Consider the following 22,502-nt stretch of genomic DNA (forward strand, 5'->3'; position numbering starts at 1 on the left):
TATAGATATTTTAATAAAGATACATAGGGTTGTCATACGTCCGGATTTTGGCAGCCCATGTCTGCAGTGACGATCTTGCCATTTATCCATAAAAATAGCTCAAAAATGGCATTTTTTAAAGTGATTTTGCGCCCCCCAAAAAGAAAAAGAACAACTTTTCTGTCTGGATTTTCACTGTTTGAAATATGGCAACCCTAAACATACATGAATAAATAAATATACTTTGATGAAAAAAGAGGGCTAACACCAGCATACGAAAAGTGTGTCTCTGTTTTCATCTGTGAAGCGGTGGGGACACACAAACACTCACTCACTAATATAATTAGCAACACAGAACTGGTTTCTTACCTGCAATAGGCAACCTTTCCCACTCCACTCATGCATTCCCCGACACAGTCACAGTGACTCTTCCAAAACAAGAGGCTGACTCTCCCTATGCAAGCAGGTGTGACTCCCTCCGCCCATTCCAGGGAAGAAGAAAAATACATTCCACGCGGAACAATCACGAACTCCAGCACACGTTTTATTGGTTTTGCATCATTTGGTTTTTCCTTCTTTTTCGGTTTCCGAGAACTTAAAAAGGTTCTTGTGTTTTGGAAGAGGGGGGATATTTTCCTTGTCAGGAAAAGTACAGCACACGTTGCTAAACAAAGCATAAAGACTGGAAGGATTATTACGTGGGGGGGGGGGAGAGAGAGCTGGGCAAGGTACTAGCCTCACTTCCTGACCGCTGCGGAAAAGCTGCGCAGCTCCCACTCATTTCTGACCTACTGCAAGGGACGCCATGTACCCCTTTGCAATTTTCCTCCTGGAGGATGAGAAACACACCTTTTCCTTTAAGAAGACTCCCTCCACCCACAAAAACAAAAACCTACCTCTTCCCCCTACCCCAATCCAACCTGTGCTTTGGAACAGGTAGAAATCCAACAGACAGATTTTCCCCAACACCTAACATTTTTGGGAGAAGCTTCCTGGTTGAATTTATGTTAGCCAGCAATTACGGGCCCAGGAGTTAAGCGCTTGCAGCCTTGCATCTCTGTGCAAGCCAATCTGCGACTCCAGCCCAATAATTCCTCTAGCCAACTTCACCCCGGTTCCCCGGACGTGCTAGCAAAATTGCACTTTCACACTCCTTTTCTCCCTCTTTTTCCCACTTCACTCGTCAAGACAGCCACTCGAGAGTTCTTAACCCCATATATCATTCCTACGGCCTTCTGCAGGAAAAAAGAAAACGAGATGTCCCGCAAATTGCCCCTCCCAATATCATCCCTTTGGAGGCACCCAGCACCTCGCCCCAAAATGAAGAGGCAGCAGATTTAAGGCAAAAGGCAAAGGAAGTCCTCGCTTAGCCCAAGGAACTCACTGCGATGCACTAGCAGAAATGGCTTTTCACGAAAGGGATCACGTATAAGCAGAGAAGAGAGGTCTGCTATGCCATAGTGGCCGGAAGCAGAACCGGGTAGTCAGACACATTTATATCGTTGACTGCCACATGCCAGGAAACGCACAAGGGTTGGACAGAACCATCATAGCCTGCCTGTAAAGCTAGACACATATACACACACACACACACCCTTCAAAGATCTGGCTGGTCGCTGTTGGAAGACATAGCATGACTCATCTCACAGGTCTTAACTGGTCGCACCAGGAGACCTGCCACCATTTGGGCACTGCATCCTTTATTCCACACTGTCCCAGGACAGGCCAAGTCTTTAAAAAGCAAGGGGGAAGCTGGGGACTCCTATTTCCTGGAGAGGGGAGGAGGACGGATCTCGTACTGTCACTCCCAGACTGGCAGTGTAGAAACGGGAGGACGTGCAGCTTCTTCCTCCCCCACAACGCATGCAGCAGCCAGCACAACAGGGTGGGGCAGCGTGCTTCAGGGCAGGCCCCAACGTGGATCCATAGGCGCCAGGGGTCACCTGACCGTGCTCAGCCAGTTCCCAGCTTCGCTCGACTCATGGGGCACGACCAGCAGCAGCTCGCAAGGGCCCTGGGACAGTATTTCCTGCAGGAACACCCTGTGGTGAAGAAGAGGGAAGGAAGAAGAGGTCACAGACAGGAATGTAGAAAACTGCCATTGGTCTCTCTAGCTCAGTACTGTCTATACCTGAAGGAGCGTCTCCACCCCCATCGTTCAGCCAGGACACTGAGGTCCAGCTCCGAGGGCCTTCTGGTGGTTCCCCCGCTGTGAGAAGTGAGATTACAGGGAACCAGGCAGAGGGCCTTCTCGGTAGTGGCATCCGCCCTGTGGAATGCCCTCCTATCAGATGTCAAGGAAACAAACAACTGTGATGGAACCTCTACTCACGACCACAATCCGTTCTGGAGGCCCATCTAGAAGTCGAAACGGGTTGCTGGGAGGGGCGCCGTTGTGCACAGGCAGCAATTGCCCGCTTCTGTGCATGCGCGAACGACGATTGACACTCCTGCACATGCGCGAATGGCGGCAAACCTGCTAGTTACTTCCGGGTTTGCCGCGGATGTTAGGCGAAATGGACGCGAGCGGAGGCGGACGTAAGAAGAGGTTTGACTGTATCTGATTTCTAAAAGGCACAAGCCTTCTAAGACATCTGAAGACAGCCCTGTTTAGGGAAGTTTTCAATGTTTGTTTTATTGTGTTTTTAATACAGCGGTACCTCAGGTTAAGTACTTAATTCATTCTGGAGGTCCATTCTTAACCTGAAACTGTTCTTAACCTGAAGCACCACTTTAGCTAATGGGGCCTCCCACTGCCACTGCGCCGCCAGAGCATGATTTTTGTTCTCATCCTGAAGCAAAGTTCTTAACCCGAGGTACTATTTCTGGGTTAACGGAGTCTGTAACCTGAAGCGTATGTAACCCGAGGTACCACTGTATTCTGTTGGGTGCTGCCCAGAGTAGCTGAAGAAACCCAGCCAGATTGGTGGGGTATAAATAATAATTAATTAATTGATTGATTGATTAATAATTTATTATTACTCTTGACTAGCAGTAGCAATTTGGGGTTTTTGTGCAGGGGGCGAATGCTGGAGACACCAGCAATTGAATATTCTGGGATTTGCTGCACAGAAGGCATGTGGTCAAAGTCCTTCCCCAAACAGGATCTCACAGGGTCTCTCAAAGCGAGCTCCAAACACCCATTGACAGAATTCCAGTTGCCTAACCGTCGCAGCACAAAATAGCCGTGGCTGTTTACCAAACTTCACCCTTGCCTTGCTGCCAGCTCACACCAGAAGGAAATTGCTCATTTTGCCTGGCACTAGTAAGACTTCCAAGTGGGGTGTAGTGTTTCAAGAGGAGGAACAAAATTCCAGGAGAGTTACTGGGCTGGTCTTTATCAAAGGCCAAAAGGCACTACAGCGTCTCTGGGGAGTAGCTGGCTTACCGTGGCTTTTGAGGGCAAGAGGTTATATGCTTTGATGCTGTAGCAGCTGTTTAGATTATGGATGACATTCATGTCTCACACCCCCAGATGAGCAGGCTGCGTTCTCCATGTTCCTACCATCTTGTGCCTCCTCACGTGGTTAGCTTGGTTGATCCTGCAATGACCCTTTTGCTCAGTGCACTCATGGAACTTTGAAGTGTCAGGCATAGCCCTACTGGCTTTAGCCCAAACGTAGCAGAGTTTTCCTGCACAGCGAAGAAGCTAGTTGAGGTGGTAATGACTAGTCAGCTAGACTCAGAATAACTATTTACAGGATTTATTAAAAGGAAAAAATAAAACCAGCAGAGTTTCTGCATACAAAACAAAGCAAAATAAATCCTTTCTTTCTTTCTCTCTCTCATAACCATACACAGCACTTCTAACTCCTAACACACCTAACACCAAACTGTGCTAGCATTCCTAGATAACAGAGTTGAGTGCTGGTCGTTAACCAATCAGAGTAAGTTGTTTCTAGGTCAAGCAGACCTTGGCTTTCTGCCAAGAGTAAATTGACACTGCCTTGAGTTAATTGTGTGAAGCCAGAATCTGCAAGTTCTCACAAAATCAATTAACAGAAACTGAACACCCCCTCACAGATTCTGCTGGACAATTAACATCAAAAAACACCTATGTAGGAGATTATTTTTCCAGCAAACCTAAACCCTTGCACATTTGCTTGTTCTTTATCTTTGCCAATGGTTTAGTTAATACATCTGCTACATTTTCTTCACTTGATACATAAGTACAGGTGATTATATTGTCTTGTACACAGCAACGTACATTTTGGTATTTTACAGAGATATGTTTGGAACGCGATTTGAAACCCTCTGTTTTACTTAAGGTTATACAAGCCTGATTATCAATGTAAACTTGTACTGGTTCTCCACAATTCACATTTAAATCTGCTAACAAATGCTTGAAATAAATCACCTCATTGCACAATTCACTCAATGCGGCATACTCTGATTCCGTTGATGACACACTTACAACGTCTTGCTTGCGTGACCGCCAGCTGATTAAAGCTCCACCGACCATTATGACTAGTCCTGTGACAGATTTTCTATCTGGCAAATTTCCCCAGTCACTATCACAGTAGCAACTCAACATTTCGTCCTCGGAAGAATTTAATTGTAACATATAGCCAATTGTCTGTTTGAGGTATCTCAGAACTTGTTTTACCCCTTTCCAGGCATTTAGTGTGGGTTTTGAGACCAATCTACTTAATATGCCTACTGCATAGCTAATATCAGGTCTGGACCACTGTGCTAGATACAATAAACTTCCAATTACAGAGTGATATACATCAGGATGTTCAAATTCAGGACTCTCATCTATATGAAGTGTTTTTATGAAACCTGGATCCATAGGCACCGCTGCCCCTTTGCAATCCTGCATCCTGTATGTAGTCAGTAGTTGTTTAACTTTGTTCTGCTGACTAACTAGGCAGCTGCCATCTTGGGCCCAGCACACTTCCAACCCTAGATATGTCCTAACCGGGCCTAAGTCCTTTACTTTGAACTTACTGGACAATTGCTTGGCAAACCTTTTAGTTTGTTTATCTGTTTTACAGGCATACAATACATCATCTACATAAATCAGACAAAACTCTTGATCACTGCCTGTACCACGTACATAAACACAATTGTCAGCTGTACTCTGCTTGAAACCAAATGACACTAAAGCCTCATGGAAACATTTGTTCCAAGATCTTGCAGCCTGTTTGAGACCATATAGAGCTTTGTTTAATTTCAACACTCTATTGGAACCTGTCTCATAACCAGGCGGTTCGGCTAGATACAGGTCTTCTGATATTGATGCATGTAAATATGCAGTCTGGATATCAAAATGGTTTAACAGGAGTTTTCTCTTTGCTCCAAGCGTTAAAATCAGCCTTACACTGTCCCCCTTAGCAGTAGGGGAAAAAGTCTCGTCATAATCTTTTCCAGGCCTCTGAGAATATCCTTGAGCCACTAGACGAGCTTTGTATTTGTACTCTCCTGTCACCAGAGGTTTAAGTTTGTACACCCACCTGCAGCCTACAATCTTTGCCCCCTCAGGCGCTGCTACTGGTGTAAAAACCTTGTGCTCATTCAGAGAGGACATCTCTTCCTCCATTGCCTGTTTCCAGAGCTTTGCCTCCTCTTTTGGTAACTTTAACACCTCCTGAAAACTCTTGGGTTCTGCAATTACACTAAACACATTTGCAGTATCAGGAGAAAAACGCACCGGAGGCACTCCTTTGTTTTGTCTTTTAGATCTTCTGGGAGAAAATTTTTCTTCTGACCCACTTTCCTCCTCAGAACTACGACCTCTCTTTTGTTGCTTAGAAACTGGTCTCTGGCTAATTCCACTTTCTTGAGAGCTCTTATCTGAACTTTCCTGCCCCTCAGACTCTGATTCTCTGTGTCTACCTTCAGAGTCATGAAGCTCCTGGGAAGGTTCAAACCAAACCTCAGTATTGGCATGTAGTCTCTCCCAGCCACTATGTTCACAAAAACTGGCATTCCTGGAGATCACAATGCCATTTGTCCCTTCAGCAAAGCGGAAACCTTTTCCCAGCTCCTGGTAACCCACAAACACTAACTGTTTGGTCTTAGGATCTCCCTTCTTTCTCATTTGTTTCGGAATTAATACCCAGGCTTTTGATCCAAACACATGCAAATGGTCAATTTTAGGTTTTTTCTGAAACAATTTAAAGTACGGGGTTGTACCTATTGTTTGATGGAAGAGCCTATTTTGGAGATAACACGCGGTGAGCATGCTCTCCCCCCAATAAGACATGGGTAAATCAGCATCATCAAGCATGGCAAACATCATATCTTGTAAAGATCTGTTTTTTCGCTCTGCAACGCCATTCTCCTCTGGGGAAAAAACGTTTGTTTTTCTATGCCCAATGCCACGCTTTTGTAACCAATCTCTAAAGGCATTTGACATAAATTCGCCACCTCTGTCCGTCTGAATCCTTTTGAGTTTAATGGACAGAAATCTTTCCACAGATGCCACCCAGCCTTTAAACTTAGTGAACACGTCACCCTTATTCTTCATGGGAAAAACCCAAGAGTAACGCGTGGCGTCATCCACAATTGTTAATGAAAAGCGCGCTCCACCCCTTCTTACAGCAAATGGACCAATTACGTCCATGTGAACCAGCTGTAGCGGTGACTCACTAACTCTGTCACTTCTGGGGTAAGAGACTCTGTGGGTTTTAACCTTTTTACAAACATTACAATCTAGGTACTTGTTACAACTCTTTAAATTACCCCCATCAGCCAATTCAGACATTTTTAGTACACTTTTCCAGCAAGCATGCCCCATTTTCCTATGCAATAAGTGCACACAGTTGTCATGTATAGCTTTGTTATTCACTGCAGGCTGAGATTTACTGACTACTGCTGCAACTTGAGATCCTGCTTTAAGCCAAAACAAGCCTCCCTCTGACTTAGCAGTGCCTAAAATCTCACCAGCCTTCTTAATAATGCAACTGTCTCCTTCAAAATACACTTTAAACCCAGCTTTTAGCAAACAATCTACAGACATCAGATTGCTCCTTAATGAAGGCACACAAAGTACATTTTGCAGGCATTCGCGAAGACAAGGAACAAAAACTGCACCCCCCGAAATCACTTCGGAAGTACTTCCGTCTGCTAGAGCCACCTGGCTGCGCTGTGCTGAGTTCTTGGAAACAAACAATTCATCTGAATTTATGATGTGCCAAGACGCTCCCGAATCGACCACCCAGACCGCTTGTTTCTCATCAGCAATCTTGACCTTGGCGGTCACCAGCTGAGCCGACTGTTTTTGTTTGAAGAATTTCTTTTTACGCTGCTGCTGCTGCTGATCTCGTCTCTGCTCCTGCACCGGCAACTGAGACTTGACCAACTCCGGACATTGTCGTTTTAGATGCGCTGAAGACCCACATCGGAAACAACGCCTAACAGCAAACGCTGACTCCTCACCAGTACGCTGCTTTTGCTTCACCTCTGGCACGGCATGAGAACTCCTTCCAAACCGCCCGCCAGTAAAAGTCTCTGCAGCCAACGACCTTTCTTGCCTCTTCTGCCATTCTTCAATCAAACGCCCAGTAACGTAACTGACTGATAAATCACGCTCCTGTATGCCTTCTAGAGACAAAACTAAATTATCCCAGCTTTCCGGGAGAGAACTCAAAATAATAGCCACCTTCTCCTGCTGGTCTAACGCACAGTCTCTTTCAAGTAGCGCAGAAAACTTTAACTGTAAACTGTGTAGGTGTTCCTGCATTGTAACCCCAGGCTGTAACATTGCCTTGTACAACGCCTTGCGAATGAACAGCTTGGAAACCGCTGTCTCACGCACATGGAGTTCTTTAAGTGCTTGCCACACACCTCTAGCTGTCTTGATTCCCCTCACATACGGCAACTGGGAATCTTCCAGCCCCAAGACAATTGTGGCCCTTGCTCTTTGGTCTTTATCGAGGTCTTCATCATCAGGCTTCGTAGGAAACTTACTCACCACTTGCCAGAGACGATCCCTCTGCAGCACTGCCTGCATGCGTTCCGACCACAGCAAGTAATTGGAGTCATTCAGACGCTCAAAAGCCATCTGAACTGGTTGTGAGGCCATCTTGAGAGCGATGTCCTTGGAACCCGGAACCAGCTACTCACGACCACCGAGAGAGAAAACAGGAACCACAGCACCCAGCACTCACGCTGCAGTTGTTGTCCTTGTGTCCACTGCGTCACCAGCTCACAACAGTCAGGAACCAGCCAGTGTCCATCTGCTGCACCGACAGGAACAACAACTTCTGGGACTACTGGAACCAACACCGTTGATGCTGACACCACCACAACTCAGGCTGGCAGCACAATGCCCATAACCTCATGGAACTTTGAAGTGTCAGGCATAGCCCTACTGGCTTTAGCCCAAACGTAGCAGAGTTTTCCTGCACAGCGAAGAAGCTAGTTGAGGTGGTAATGACTAGTCAGCTAGACTCAGAATAACTATTTACAGGATTTATTAAAAGGAAAAAATAAAACCAGCAGAGTTTCTGCATACAAAACAAAGCAAAATAAATCCTTTCTTTCTTTCTCTCTCTCATAACCATACACAGCACTTCTAACTCCTAACACACCTAACACCAAACTGTGCTAGCATTCCTAGATAACAGAGTTGAGTGCTGGTCGTTAACCAATCAGAGTAAGTTGTTTCTAGGTCAAGCAGACCTTGGCTTTCTGCCAAGGTAAATTGACACTGCCTTGAGTTAATTGTGTGAAGCCAGAATCTGCAAGTTCTCACAAAATCAATTAACAGAAACTGAACATGCACACCTCAATTTTAACACTCTTATTTCATGAACCCGATGAAAGAATGAAAAAAAAAACTGCCTGCACGATCTCTGGCTACAAGAAGTCGGTCTGGTTTTCTCAATTTAGTTCCTCTTTAATGACTTGCCTTTGCACCATCAGGTTTTCCACGCAACTTACAAGCCAAAGTCAGTCACATACATTCTGAAAGTGGAACACACAGCAACAGAGCCAGCAGCGCCACAGCCTAGTGACAGAACACATGTGCTGCTTGCAGAAGGGCTTTTAGGTTCAATTCCCAGAATAGCCAGGTAAGTACTGGAAGAGATCTCTCTCTGAAATCCTGGAGAGCTTCTGGTGGTCAGTGGAGGCCGGGAAGGGGGAACCTGTAGCCCTCCAGATTGTTGCTGGACTACAACTCCCATGATTCCAGACAACTGGGTTGATGGGAATTGAAGTCCAACATTCTGGAGGGTCACGGTGTCCCCATTGCTGGTGTAGACGATACAGTGGTACCTCTGGATACGCACACCTCTGGTTGCGTATTCTTCGGGTTATGCACGCAGCAAACCCAGAAGTATTTTTCCAGGTTTCGCCAGGCGCGCATGCGCAGAAGCGCTCTACTGCACATGCGCATGTGCAGAACAGGCACCTCCGGTTGCAAATTCCTCGGGATCCAACTAGAGCTCCAGAACAGATCCCACGCGCAACCGGAGGCACCACTGTACTTAGTTACATAGACCAATGCTCTTATTTGGTGCAATAATGATAGAAAAATGCAACCTGTACTGCTGATAGAAGTAGTGCGACTCACGCAACACATTGGCAATTAATATACACAGAACAATAATGATACACACTTTATCAACCTTCTGAGAAAACATTAAACGAAGCCACAAAGACTTGCGAACTACCCAGCCTAAAATGAACTTATAATGTCTGGTTTCAATAGATTTTTCAAATGCTTAACTCAGCCTTTTGAATAGATTTTTCAAATGCTTAACTCAGCCTTTTGAATAAGTTCATGAACATACCAACAAAAGGTAAGTTTGGTGGTATTCACAATACCGAGAGATACTAGTAGAGTTGTAGATAGAGACAGGGTGTCGGCGTTTTGCACCTGTTTCGCCCTGGCAGTCCAAGTAATCCAAAGGCCACTGTTCACCCCCAATAGGGCCCTTTAACTGGGGCTTGCAGGTAGCATACTCCCAAGCTAGTTTTCCGGGCTTCTTCAGTGGTCTAATCTCAAAGTCTTGGTGCAAGGTAACTTATTTGGTGCAAGCCAACTGCCTGTGATTGTAACAGGTAGGAAACAAACGACTTATCACATTATTATTACCTGTCAAAAGTTCAGCAGAACGAAATTGTTTTTAAGTCGCTGCTGGACTGACATCCTCTTGAAAAGCCAAGGGCTCCCACTCCATCAGATTTCTTTTCTTTACCATTTTTAATACGTATAAAAATCGTGGGTGGCAAATGCCACCTTTAAAGCAATTACCTGCTGTCCGAGAAGAGTAAATGCCTGCTCTGTGACACATCCATGCATCACCTTGTGAAACAAAGCACTCCAGGGCTGCTGCTATTTCCTCATGAGCAACTGGAATCCATATGCTAGCCTGCCCCTTACTCGGAAGCGAGTAACACTGTGCTCAGCTGGTGCTGCTCACAAGTAACGACGCAAAAGGACTTCACCCTCAGAACTCTTTAGCAGCCTGAGTTTTAACACGGTGTCTGCAAACTGGAAGGATGGTTGCCAAAAGACTCGCTGGAAAGAATATCCCCTAAGCTGGGGCACTACCATGAAGACAATTTATCTCCAGTGACCACCCATCTATCCTCCCTGGAACCTGGAAAACAGCCTCAGGACCTCAGGGAAAGGGCAAGTTCCTACAGGAGAAGGTGGTTCATCATCATCATCATCATCATCATCATCATCATATATTGCCCATCTGACAGGGTTGCCCCAACCACTCTGGGTGGCACCCAACAAAAAAACTTCATTAAAACTTCAAAAAAGCCATTAAAAACTTTCCTGAACGGGAGTAGGGCTGTCTTCAGATGTCTTCTAAAAGTCAGTCAGTTGGGCATTCCACAGGGCAGGTGCCACTACCAAGAAGGCCCTCTGCCTGGTTCCCTGTAGCTTCACATCTCGCAATGAGAGAACCACCAGAAGGCCCTCAGAGCTGGACCTCCGTGTCCTGGCTGAATGATGGAGGTGGAGCATTCTTCAGATACTCTGGCCCTAAGCTATTCTGAGCTGGTTTCAGGCATTGCCTCTCATCAGTGGCAGAAACAGAAGCACCTCTTCTGCAGCATCAGTAGTTGCAAATAGAAAAATGGGGCAACATTATGGTCCCTCTGGTCCATTTCCCCAGTATAACCTATCAGGCAAAGGGTATCATCAGACAGATACGCAAATGGGGAGTGGAAGAGACCTGACTGCTTTCCAGAGCAAGACTTTGCAAAGTACCTCGGGGCTGGCTTCTGCCTACCCATCCTGCAAAGGAACCCTACTTTTCAGCCTCATTTTAAAATGGCTTTTTGCTCAGGATTCTGGGCGCAGTCTTCATCGAGGAAGATGTTTCATTGAATCAGTTCATCTTGCCACCTGTGTGTCTGATGCAAGACTGCATCAAGGTCACAGTGACTGTGCAGAAATCCACAGAGCACATATTCCAGGACATAACCCTCCAGAGCTGGTGTAATATGTTCCCGGGACCCAACAAGCTGACAGAAAATCTACCCTTCTGTATCCAGGCAGTTTTTGATTTATTTATTTTTTCAAACTGGTTTTTGACCTGGGTCTAACAAATCCAATTTGGCTGAAGCATCATAAACGGCAGAAGCCATGCATGCCTGGATGAAATCTCCTAGTGAGGTGTGTGACTCTAATGGTTGGTATTAGCGTGAGGCAAGCTGGCTTTGCCATTTTTTATTCTGTACTCCCAATTCCCAAATGCAGTGGACACTCGGGTTGTGAACGTGATCCGTGCGGGATGCACGTTCACAACCCGCAGCACTCGCAACCCGCATCTGCGCATGCGCAGGTTGCGATTCAGCGCTTCTGCGCATGCGTGACCGCTGAAACCCAGAAGTAACCTGTTCCGGTACCTCCGGGTTTTGGTGGTCCACGACCCAATAAAACGCAACCTGAAGCGGCTGTAACCCAAGGTATGATTGTACACCATATACTGTTAAGCCTGTATTTTATCAGCAAAGGGTTCTTAAGCTTATGTTATACACTCCACTTGCAAGCAACCATGTTTACATAGGTCACCACGTAATTAATAAATTAATTGGTCCTCTCTTGCTCAGGGCTGCTGCTCAGAAATGAGCAGGGGAAGGTGTGCCGGGCAGCGGCCCTCAATATGGGAAGACTCGGGACAGGCTGGTCAGTGACCTCGAGCGACTTCCAGGCAACAGCTGCAGCGGCGTATATGAGTCTCTTTCTCTCTCTCTCACCTCCCCACACGCCCTCCCTATTGAAGTGGGGTGGTTCCCCACTTTATGCAATTTCACTTATGCGTGCGGGAGCCCAGAACCTAAATCCCGCACAAGTGTGTGTGGGAGGGGGAACACCTGCAACCTTCTGAATAAAGCATTACATTTATCCTTGCACAGCTGCTTGAAGTGAACTTGGCAGTGAGTGGGCTAACTCAAAAGGCAGTGAGTGGGCTGTTTGGCTCGTGTCTTTGTGAATCCCAAAGATGTCCAGAGAACAACGTCAGTTTCCTCTGAGCTCAGGAATGGGGGGGGGGGATACAGGGGTGGTGGCAGTAACATCTCCCAAATGTATCTCTCTCAAATACGTCTCTCGTGCTGTCAGCTCAGAGTAACAAAACCATAATAGTAATGATAAATTTATTATATAATGTATTATTTCTACCTCGCCCATCTGGCTGGGCTTCCCCAGCCACTCTGGGTGGCTCCCAGCAGAAGATTAAAAGCACGATAAAACATCAAACATTAAAAACTTCCCTAAACAGGGCTGCCTTCAGATGTTTTCTAAAAGTCAGATACAGTCATACCTCGGGTTACAGCCACTTCAGGTTGCGTTTTTTTAGGTTGCGGACCGTCGAAACCCGGAATTACCGGAACGGGTTACTTCTGGGTTTTAGTGGTCGTGCATGCGCAGAAGCGCTAAATCACACTTTGCGCATGCACAGAAGCACAAAATCGCAACCCGCACAAAAGCAGACGCGGGTTGCGAATGCTGTGGGTTGCGAACGTGCATCCCGCATGGATCATGTTCGCAACCCGAGCGTCCGCTGTAGTTGTTTATTTCCTTGACATCTGATGGGAGGGCGTTCCACAGGGCGGGTGCCGCTACCAAGAAGGCCCTCTGCCTGGTTCCCTGTAACTTCTCGCAGTGAGGGAACTGCCAGAAGGCCCTTGGAGCTGGACTTCAGTGTCCTGGCAGAACGGGGGTGGAGACGCTCCTTTACACGTTGGCAGTGGCGAGATTAAAACTGCACAAACTTCTTTTTGCCACCTCGAGTATTCTTGGGACCCGTGTATCTTCAGACTCCTCCTCCTGTATACCCATCTCCATCTCCACCTTTGCTCTCTCCCACTGCCGAATGACATACCATGAACAGCTACTAGAAGCCAGGCTTTTTTGATAAGAGCACCAACCTATGGACTCTCCTTTGTTGGTGGTTTTTAAGCATAGGTTAGTTGGGCATCTGCCATGGAGGCTTTAGCCAAGTTCCCTGCATTGCAGGGGGTTTGACTACATGACTCTTGGGGTCCCTTTCCAACTCTACAATTCTGTGATTCTATGAATAACTTTCCAAGGAAAGCTTGTCAGGACCCAACACTTCATACTCTTCTAGACGCCTGGCAAAGAGAAGACAAGACTATCCCAGAAGTCTTTGAACTGAGTTTTCTGATGCTCTTGTTATTTAAGCAACGTTTACCTGCAAAACTGGTGGTGTTTGGTTTTGCAGTAAGGTTATAATGTATTTCTTATTTATTGCCGAATAGCCATCTAGCAGGAATGCTATGGCAGTGGATTCCTTTAAATCAGCAAAATGAGCTTTGAGGTCTTCTTTCTCACACTATAAATTCTATTCCACTGCACAATCTGCTTTGGTGCAAGCCAACTCTGATTTGCTTTGGGGCGCGAGGAGGATAATGGAGGCAGGATATAAAGTATTTAAAAATAAATCACTGGGACTACACAGTAAAGGTAATGGGACCCCTGACCATTAGGTCCAGTCGTGACTGACTCTGGGGTTGCGGCACTCATCTTGCTAATTTGGCCGAGGGAGCCGGCATACAGCTTCCAGGTCATGTGGCCAGCATGACTAAGCCGCTTCTGGCAAACCAGAGCAGCGCACGGAAACGCCGTTTACCTTCCCGCTGGAGCAGTACCTATTTATCTACTTGCACTTTGACTTGCTTTCGAACTGCTAGGTTGGCAGGAGCAGGGACCGAGCAACGGGAGCTCACCCCGTTGCAGGGATTCAAACCGCCAACCTTCTGATCAGCAAGTCCTAGGCTTTGTGGTTTAACCCACAGTGCCACCCGCGTCCCTGGGACTACACAGTAGTCGTCCCCAAACCAGCCACAGGAGCAGTACCTGAGGTCAGATTCACCACCGATTGGAGCCGGACCCTTCAGCTTGGAGTCAAGGTTGTAGTAGGTGCCGTCAAGCTGGCGCACGGCGATCCAGTGGCGGCGCCTCACTGGGAGGGACAGGAAGCCCAGACACACGTTGGATGGGACGTTGATGATGAAGCCAAGAACCCCTTCCAGGGAGAGCTGCTCTAGGGGCCTAAGGCACAAAGGGAGATGAGACTTGTCAAAGAGGATATGATTCTAGAGAGACACACAGATTTCTCAAGTGACTCGTAGAAACTCAATGGTGTCGAGCTGTTAGGAAGCTAAAGCAGGTCTCAACCAGGGTGGATTTCATTTAAATCATTAGTAAGACTTGATTTAAATCTTTCTTTCTTTCTTTTTTACAGAAAGACTAATTCTTGCTGGTATAATCTTAATATTTACAACCAGGTTTCAGTTTTGGAATAATGAATTTTCAGAGTTGTTTTTACAGTTATATAAAAAATTACTGAGTTGGTTATACTATTAGAAATACACAGACCAATAATTACAAAATTATTGTGAGGTTTAATAAGTTAACTGTTTATATATGGACAACTTTTCTGCCGTACTTTATTGGAAGGAGTAAACTAATCATTTCCTGAATAACAATGTAAACAATTTATTTAACTAAAACAGTAACATTATAGCACATGTATCCCTGTTTGTTAACTGATGTGGTTAAACAATTTAAAAGAAAAGAAAAAAACTTAGACGGAGTTTTAGCACACATGAAAAACTTAAACATGTCCTTATTTCCTGATGAATAGCCTTTGGACTATAATGTAACTTAAATACAAAACGATCTTTAGAAAGATTTTTCCTCCAAAAGCATTTTATTTTAAAAATCCGATTTAAATTTTAAAAATCTGATTTTTTATTTTTTTTAAATCCACCCTGGTCTCAACACAGTCAATCCTTGGGAAAGGAGGAGAGTATCTGGGAGCAAAATAAAAGTCACTTCCACTTTCTCCAAAATTCCAGGTCCAAATTTTTAAAGGGGAGCAATTCACAGTAGGAGGAAACAACAAAAACACCCTATGGCAGGCATGTCCAACTCCCAAGAGACTGCGATCTACTCCCACTATAACAAAACTGGCAGTGATCTACCCTTTGGATTGACCAAAGTTGTTGAGCTTTTTGTGGAGAGAAAGACCAGGGATGCCCCGCAATCAACCGGTAGATTGTGATTGGCCTGTTGGACATGCCTGACCTATGGGGACTGCAATCATATCAAAAGAGCAAATGGTGGGAGATTTCAGCGGCTGCCTCTAGTTCCATGAGACTTTGGTCTTCCTTACTCAACATTGCAGCGCAGACCAACTTACCTCGGGTGCTTGCAATTCATCTCCATGCGCACAGGTAACATGGGGAGGTGAAACAGGGACACTTCCTGCCGCCTTGAGCCAGCAAGAGCCCCTCCATGAGCTCAGCTGGGATTAGACGCCAATTGGCTGCCCTCTTTATCTCCAAACGCTCTCACTGCAGTGGCCACTCCATCCGGTTATTAGACCTGAAGATGCTATGCAACTCTGCTTAGTTCCCTTTCCCCCGCCTCTCCCTTCGCTTCTCATTCTGTTTTCCTTTCATATAATAGAATTGCACCTTAGATTGGCAGCCATGGCCCCCAGCAATTTGGCAGAAAGGCATCCCTTAAACATAATAAAGAAAGAAGCTAAAGGAGGAAGGTGGAAGAAGATCTGCCGATGGGAGGGAGAAGGACAGGAGCGTGGCAAGTCGGCCACCGTAGCAATGGCAAGCCGGGAGATGATGGGGAGCCTGCAAAGTCGCCTGCGCCAGGGGAAGCAGATACACAACACCAGGCAAAGGTTGCTGCTCTCCTCACCTCCGTTTGTCCCACCAGATGGCTTCTAGACCCACACTCTGAAGAGCTGCCATGATGACGTTGACATCATAGTTCCCGGTTCCCAGAAAGCTGCGGTGGGGGTTCCACCTGGCATCTGGGGCCAGCCTGTTGGAGGGAAGGAAGGAGGGACTTACTGTAAGAATCAGACGGCTGGACACCAGTGAAAGAATAAGGCACAGGGAAATTCTTGGGATTAGTGTAGGACCCCAATCCGAGAATTACTGTTTTGAATTATTATTAATGTGTACCCCACCCATCTGACTGGGTCGCCCCACCTGCTCTGAGCGGCTGCCAGCATATATAAAAACATAGTAAAACATTAAACCTCAAAAGCTTCCCTACAGCCCTTCAGATGTTTCCTAAATGTTGCCTTCAGATGTTTCCTAAATGTTATATACAGTCATACCTCGGGATAAATACGCTTCAGGTTGAGCGCTTTTGGGTTGTGCTCCATGGCGACCCAGAAGTAACAGAGCACGTTACTTCCAGGTTTCACCGCTCGCGCATGCGCAGACGGTCAAAATGACGCCACGCACATGCGCAGAAGCGGCGAAATGTGACCCGTGCACACGCGTCTTACGTTCCATTTGGGATGCAAACGGGACTCCAGAACGGATCCCGTTCGCATGCTGAGGTACCACTGTACAGTGGTACCTCTGGTTACGTACTTAATTCGTTCTGGAGGTCTGTTCTTAACCTGAAACTGTTCTTAACCTGAAGCACCACTTTAGCTAATGGGACCTCCCGCTGCTGCCACACGATTTCTGTTCTCATCCTGAAGCAAAGTTCTTAAACCGAGGTACTATTTCTGGGTTAGCGGAGTGTGTAACCTGAAGCGTATGTAACCCGAGGTACCACTGTAATTACTCAACTCCTTAACGTCTGATGGCAGGACCGGACAGATGCCACTACAACAAAGGCCCTCTGCCTGGTTCCCTGTAACTTCACTTATCTCAGTGAGGGAACCGCCAGAAGGCCTTAGAAGCTGAACCTTAGTGTCTGGGTTGAGCGATGGGGGTGGAGATGCTCCTTCACGTATACAGGGCTGAGGGCATTTAGGGCTTTAACCACATCATGTTGTCTCTCCTCAATACCCACCTTCTGTGGTCAGCACAACCCCTTAGTCCGTATGTATGATTTAACCTAAGTACAGTGGTACCTCGGGTTACATACGCTTCAGGTTACAGACTCCACTAACCCAGAAATAGTACCTCGGGTTAAGAGCTTTGCTTCAGGATGAGAACAGAAATCGTACTCCGGCGGTGCGGCGGCAGCAGGAGGCCCCATTAGCTAAAGTGGTGCTTCAGGTTAAGAACAGTTTCAGATTAAGTACGGATCTCCGGAACGAATTAAATACTTAACCCCAGGTACCACTGTACATCATTACTGAATTGCATTGCAAACTCCCCCAGCCCCATTTCCATCTTCCTCTGTCAGATGCTATATTGTATTCTCCAAGAGATAGTCCTTTCTTTCTTCTATTCTGTAAAAGCACCAACCCAATGATGTTATTATGTAGCTGTTGTTATTTCTTTTTTATCATCCTGCAAATTTACTCATTTATTATCAACCTGAAGATTTTTGCTTCTCCTAAGTTTGTGCCGAATAAAATATGTGCGTTTCACACATCCTGTTCTCTTTCTGCCCATTTCAAGTTTGTAGAAACTTGTCCCCAGAGAGAGTCACCCTCAAAATATATCGAGAATAAAGGATGTGTACTTCTTTCTATTCAACTGCCTCCTCTGCTTTTCCAGAGAAATATTATACCCCAGGGAGAAGTGCTTGCCCCAAACAACGTTGTATAAAAATGAACAATCAATCAACAGATCTATACGGCAAAAGAAGCAGTATTTCAGATGCTGACTTTACACCTGTTCCATCCGCTGGAGTGGCTGCCGAGTGCAAGATATATATCTGCACTGGGCTAATTAAAGTACCGCGATGACCAGTGGATTTAAGTGACTAAAGGAAACAGCATCTCCCGCAAAACACCTTGGGAGTTGCCCAGTCCATCGATCAACTGTCAAGGAGACAGGTGGACCATCACTTCGGTGACAGGCATGCAGAATTAGTGCCCTGCCCTAGTGCAGCGCTCCTGAATTTAAAGGCGCACTGGCAGGTCCATGCCAAGCGGAAGGGGTGATGCGCCACCATGTGCCGATGCAGAACTGTGTTTTAAAGATGATTCACTGAAAGCTAGTTAAGCACAAGTTATGCCAAACCTCACACGCAGTGTTCAAAATTAGCCATGGCTTTCGACCACTTTTCCCTTGGAGAAGATGCCTCGGAGCCAGGATGATGCCTGACACGTCCACCATCTAGAGGCGCATACCTGGGGATCATTGGATTGGGACTGTTTCTTTCACCCACTAATGCCCCATCCTGTAGAATTCCATCAGTTGTTTTTTATCCGCACAAGGAATGAATTTCTGGAACCAAAATGCTTTTTCTGGGCAGCCTGGGCAGGAGCAGTTACCATCAAGAAAGAGGTTGGAATCAGCCTATATATATATATATATAGGGACACGGGTGGCGCTGTGGGTTAAACCACAGAGCCTAGGACTTGCTGATTAGAAGGTCAGCGGTTCGAATCCCCACGACGGGGTGAGCTCCCGTTGCTTGGTCCCTGCTCCTGCCAACCTAGCAGTTCGAAAGCACATCAAAGTGCAAGTAGATAAATAGGTACCGCTCCGGTGGGAAGGTAAACGGTGTTTCCGTGCACTGCTCTGGTTCGCCAGAAGTGGCTTGGTCATGCTGGCCACATGACCCGGAAGCTGTATGCCGGCTCCCTTGGCCAATGAAGCGAGTTGAGCGCCGCAACCCCAGAGTCGGTCACGACTGGACCTAATGGTCAGGGGTCCCTTTACCTTATATATATATATATATGTGAGTGTGTGTGTGTGTGTGTGTGTGTGTGTGTGTGTGTGGACTGTCCCTGCATCAAGATACTTTTCTTCTTTAAGTTCTCAAAGCTCTTAACCTAGCTCAAGGTTGTCATCTGATCTAGCCAGATCTATAACTGAGAATCAACCACAGTCAGTCCATCATTTGAAAAATAAGACTTTAGAGCTGTCTTGCCCCAAAACGGCAATGAGACATTCCATTATGGCAACTGTAACTTTGGTTTAAAGAGCTGTTTGGCATGTAGCTTATATATCTGAGTTTCTAACACTGCTCACATGCATTTCATGGTACTGTGGGGGCTGTCTATGGGGTTCTCCAGCAGCCAGCCTGGAGGTGCTAATCAATCCTCAAGGCTGCCAGATTTGGGGGGCACAGCAGGAAATATGAAGGAGATACAGCCTTCGCCTTCCTCTCCCCCTCCCTCCTTGAAAAAACCATTGACTGTCGGGGAATTTTAAAAGGCGACTGTAATAAGCCATTTACAGAGCTGAAAGGCTGTTAGGGCATTGATAAAAGGATCCTGCATGCAGAGAAAAGTCTCCTATGGGAATCTTGAAAGCAGATACAGAGGTATTAGTGAGAGGCGAAAGCACAAGACGTTCCAGCCACTCACTTCTTGCAGATCTCATCCGCCGCCTCTTGCGTGAAAATTCGTTCCTGCAAGACGTTGTTGAGGGCATGGACGGCACACAGCTCCAGCCGCTGCCGCTCATGGTAAACCCCAGGAGCTTCGTTTCGCCCGGACCCGGACATCACATCTACACAGGTCCAAGAGGTTCTTCCTGCAAGAGATCAGCCCTGCAAAGAAAGTCCAATGATGAAATCACAGAAGACAGAGAAGGCAGGCAAATCAATGCAATTGCATTAGTGAGCTACTGCCTGGCTGGTAGTTTCACATCAACTATGTGTTCCCTGGCCTTTCTCACATTGGCCCCTTTCCTCTTTGCCCGTTCTGTCTCATCATTTCCCTTACCCTCTCAAGCGGCTTACTTTGGTCTTCTCGGCTACCCCTTTACCTACTCTGAACCTCTTTTAAGTTGCCCTAGGCCTAACACCTTCTCAAGTCACCTGCCTTCTCTTCTACTCATCTCCAAGGCATTCCTACCTGCCACACCCCCTCTCTTGCATCACAGCAGCTCAGCCAATGGCAGTCAGAGACTCTCCTGCCTGCTCCCACCCGACTCCAGCATCAGGGAAGTCCCAACCAATCACTGCTGAGACTTCGACCATCATCAACAACACCACAGAAGCCACGAGTGCATAACGACAAATGTGAACTTCCATGGCAGAAATGCAGTATCTGAATTCAACAAATAACATGCCCCCACAAAAATGAATACTCCTAAAGTCTAAGAGATGGAAGAGAACGAATCAAAACGCATATTACTAAACCACACAGAAATCAAATATTTTAGCCACTAGAGCAGTAAAAAAAAAAGAGTGCTTAAAGAAATCACCACCAAGATGCATTTATTGGTGAAATTTATTATTTATTGATGTATTTTTATACTGCCCTTCAATGCAGCAGTCACAGGACAGCGGACAACTAAATAACATACAACAAAATATAATACATGATACAATCGTTACGATCAAAATTCACATAAAATTCACGCAACTAATGTAGCTGCAGCATTAAAACTGACTTCACCGAAAGCGTTTTGAACCATTAGGTCTAAAACAGTCATTCCTCCACAATATACAGCAGAACTCTGTCTACTCTGATGTAAGTCGTATTGAATTCAATACTCCTGGGTAAATAGTGTTAGGATTGCAGACTAAAGGCACTTAACGTTTAAAGATCAAAACCGTTTTCCCCCTTCCACCCTGCTTTATTTTGTTTTAACAGGAACAGAAGAGCTCTACTGCAATTTGCTAAAACTATAATTGCCCAAACCAGTCCTCACTAGCTAAGTTCCCCGGGCAAGCAAGGTAATGCCAGCAAAGCAGTGCCAATTCATGTCACAACTGTACTGGCTTTTTAAAAAGGTCCCCTAAAATACAGTAGCTACCACTATACATGGTATACAGGGCTGCTGCATTAAAACTGAGAAAGCAGATCCACAGAAACTAAGGAACCCCCAAGTTACACCTGCCTTTTAATTCCAGTGGTCCTACTCTGAGTGAAGACTAGCATGGGGAAGGGAGGTATATTGGTTCATTTCGTTGTGTGTTTTGTGTTTCCACCCTGTATTTTTATGCTGTAAACCGACCTGAGATCTACGAACGAAGGACGGCATCCAAATTTAGTAAATAAATAGGAAGTTGAGATAATTCGGACCTGTTTTAGCATTTTAACTTCTTTACGTTTCAAAGCGCCTGGATTTTATCGCCTGATCTTCTTGCAAAGCACTTTGAGGGCTGCTGTTTTTCTTTGAAAGCAAGCAGCGTATAGATTTTTAGCTAACTAAACGAATAAAACAAACAAACAACATCAAACCGCCTGGACAGGAGAGTTACTGGTAATTCCCCATGCCCAAAGTGTGTTTCCAAAAGCAATTATAAACATATTATTAAAAAGTCTAGCGGCCTACATGACAGCTGGCGGCTCACAGTCTTCTATTTCACCAGGAAATTTTTCCTAATCCCAATCATAGATACAACCATATTACTTTTGTATATATTTTTAAAAAAACCAGAGAGAGAGAGAGCTTACAGCTCACAGTCCTTTCCTTTTCGCTAGAAAACTTTCCCTAATCGCAATTTAATAGGTTGCTGCACTGGGGGGTGCTGCTGATCCTTCCCTGGCAGGCTGGCAGCACTCTGTACATGCTCTAAAGCGCAGTTGTTTTAGTTAATCGTAAAGCCCCCAGTCTTAAAAGAAACCCTCCCCTGTTGTTGTTGTTGTTGTTAAATCCCCTTCCCCAGCCAGCTTAATAGCCTGGCCAACAATACCCAGACTTCCCAGGAGGAGAAAAATAACAATAATAATAACAATAAAGCATCTTACCCTCGCGAAGCTGGGACTCCAGCAACTAAAACTCCGACCCGTGCCCATCCCCGGGAGCCGCTTCCTTTGAAGGCCAGGCTGACAGTGCAAAGGGCGTGGGCGGCGAACTACCATTCCCGGCGAGCATCGGGCGAGGGCGGCGGGACTTCAACACCCGGCATGCCTCGCGGCGCCGGCCGGAAGGAACGCGGCGAAACCTCTCTTTCCCCCAGATCTGCGCCGGTGACGTAGCGTCGTGTGGGCGGAGACGAACTGCAGGCGCGATACAGGCAGAAGCCACAAGGCGCGCTATGGCAACGGGATGGCAATGCAGTTGAATGGCCAATAAGGCCAAGCAAATGTGAAAATAAAAATAAAATTAATAAATAATCATATAGTCTAGGAGAGTGAAGAGAAAGAGTCAACGCTCGGTCAGGGGCAGAAGGGCAGGGCTTCTGCGCCGGAGGGTTGCGAGAACCTTTTAATTTACCTTGCAAATTCCTCATTTGG

At 46.2% G+C, this 22,502-nt stretch overlaps 1 protein-coding gene and 2 long non-coding RNA genes across 3 annotated transcripts in view; 1 reads left to right on the top strand and 2 right to left on the bottom strand.

Moving 5' to 3' along the window:
* LOC308571427 overlaps positions 1 to 16,132 on the top strand; it is a 43,077-nt gene extending 26,945 nt beyond the window's left edge. The window contains exon 3 of the long non-coding RNA XR_014001421.1: positions 15,890 to 16,132. This is a non-coding gene — a long non-coding RNA (uncharacterized lncRNA). The remainder of the gene's footprint in view (positions 1 to 15,889) is intronic.
* Positions 503 to 22,166, bottom strand: JOSD2 (Josephin domain containing 2). The gene is made up of 5 exons (XM_081166953.1): positions 22,014 to 22,166; positions 19,677 to 19,861; positions 16,139 to 16,264; positions 14,273 to 14,467; positions 503 to 2,021 (listed from the first exon to the last, which is right to left on the bottom strand). Exons 2-5 carry the CDS (start codon positions 19,814 to 19,816, stop codon positions 1,919 to 1,921), a joined length of 564 nt encoding a protein of 187 aa, XP_081023079.1. The 5' UTR covers positions 19,817 to 19,861; positions 22,014 to 22,166; the 3' UTR covers positions 503 to 1,918.
* LOC308571432 lies at positions 2,028 to 12,308 on the bottom strand. Its single transcript, XR_014001427.1, has 3 exons — positions 9,698 to 12,308; positions 8,711 to 9,663; positions 2,028 to 3,547 (listed from the first exon to the last, which is right to left on the bottom strand). It is a non-coding gene; the product is annotated as an uncharacterized lncRNA (long non-coding RNA).
* Positions 22,167 to 22,502: the final 336 nt, after the last annotated feature.

Source organism: Podarcis bocagei (assembly GCF_964188305.1).
Source record: "Podarcis bocagei genome assembly, chromosome: 13".
Taxonomy (NCBI): domain Eukaryota; kingdom Metazoa; phylum Chordata; class Lepidosauria; order Squamata; family Lacertidae; genus Podarcis; species Podarcis bocagei.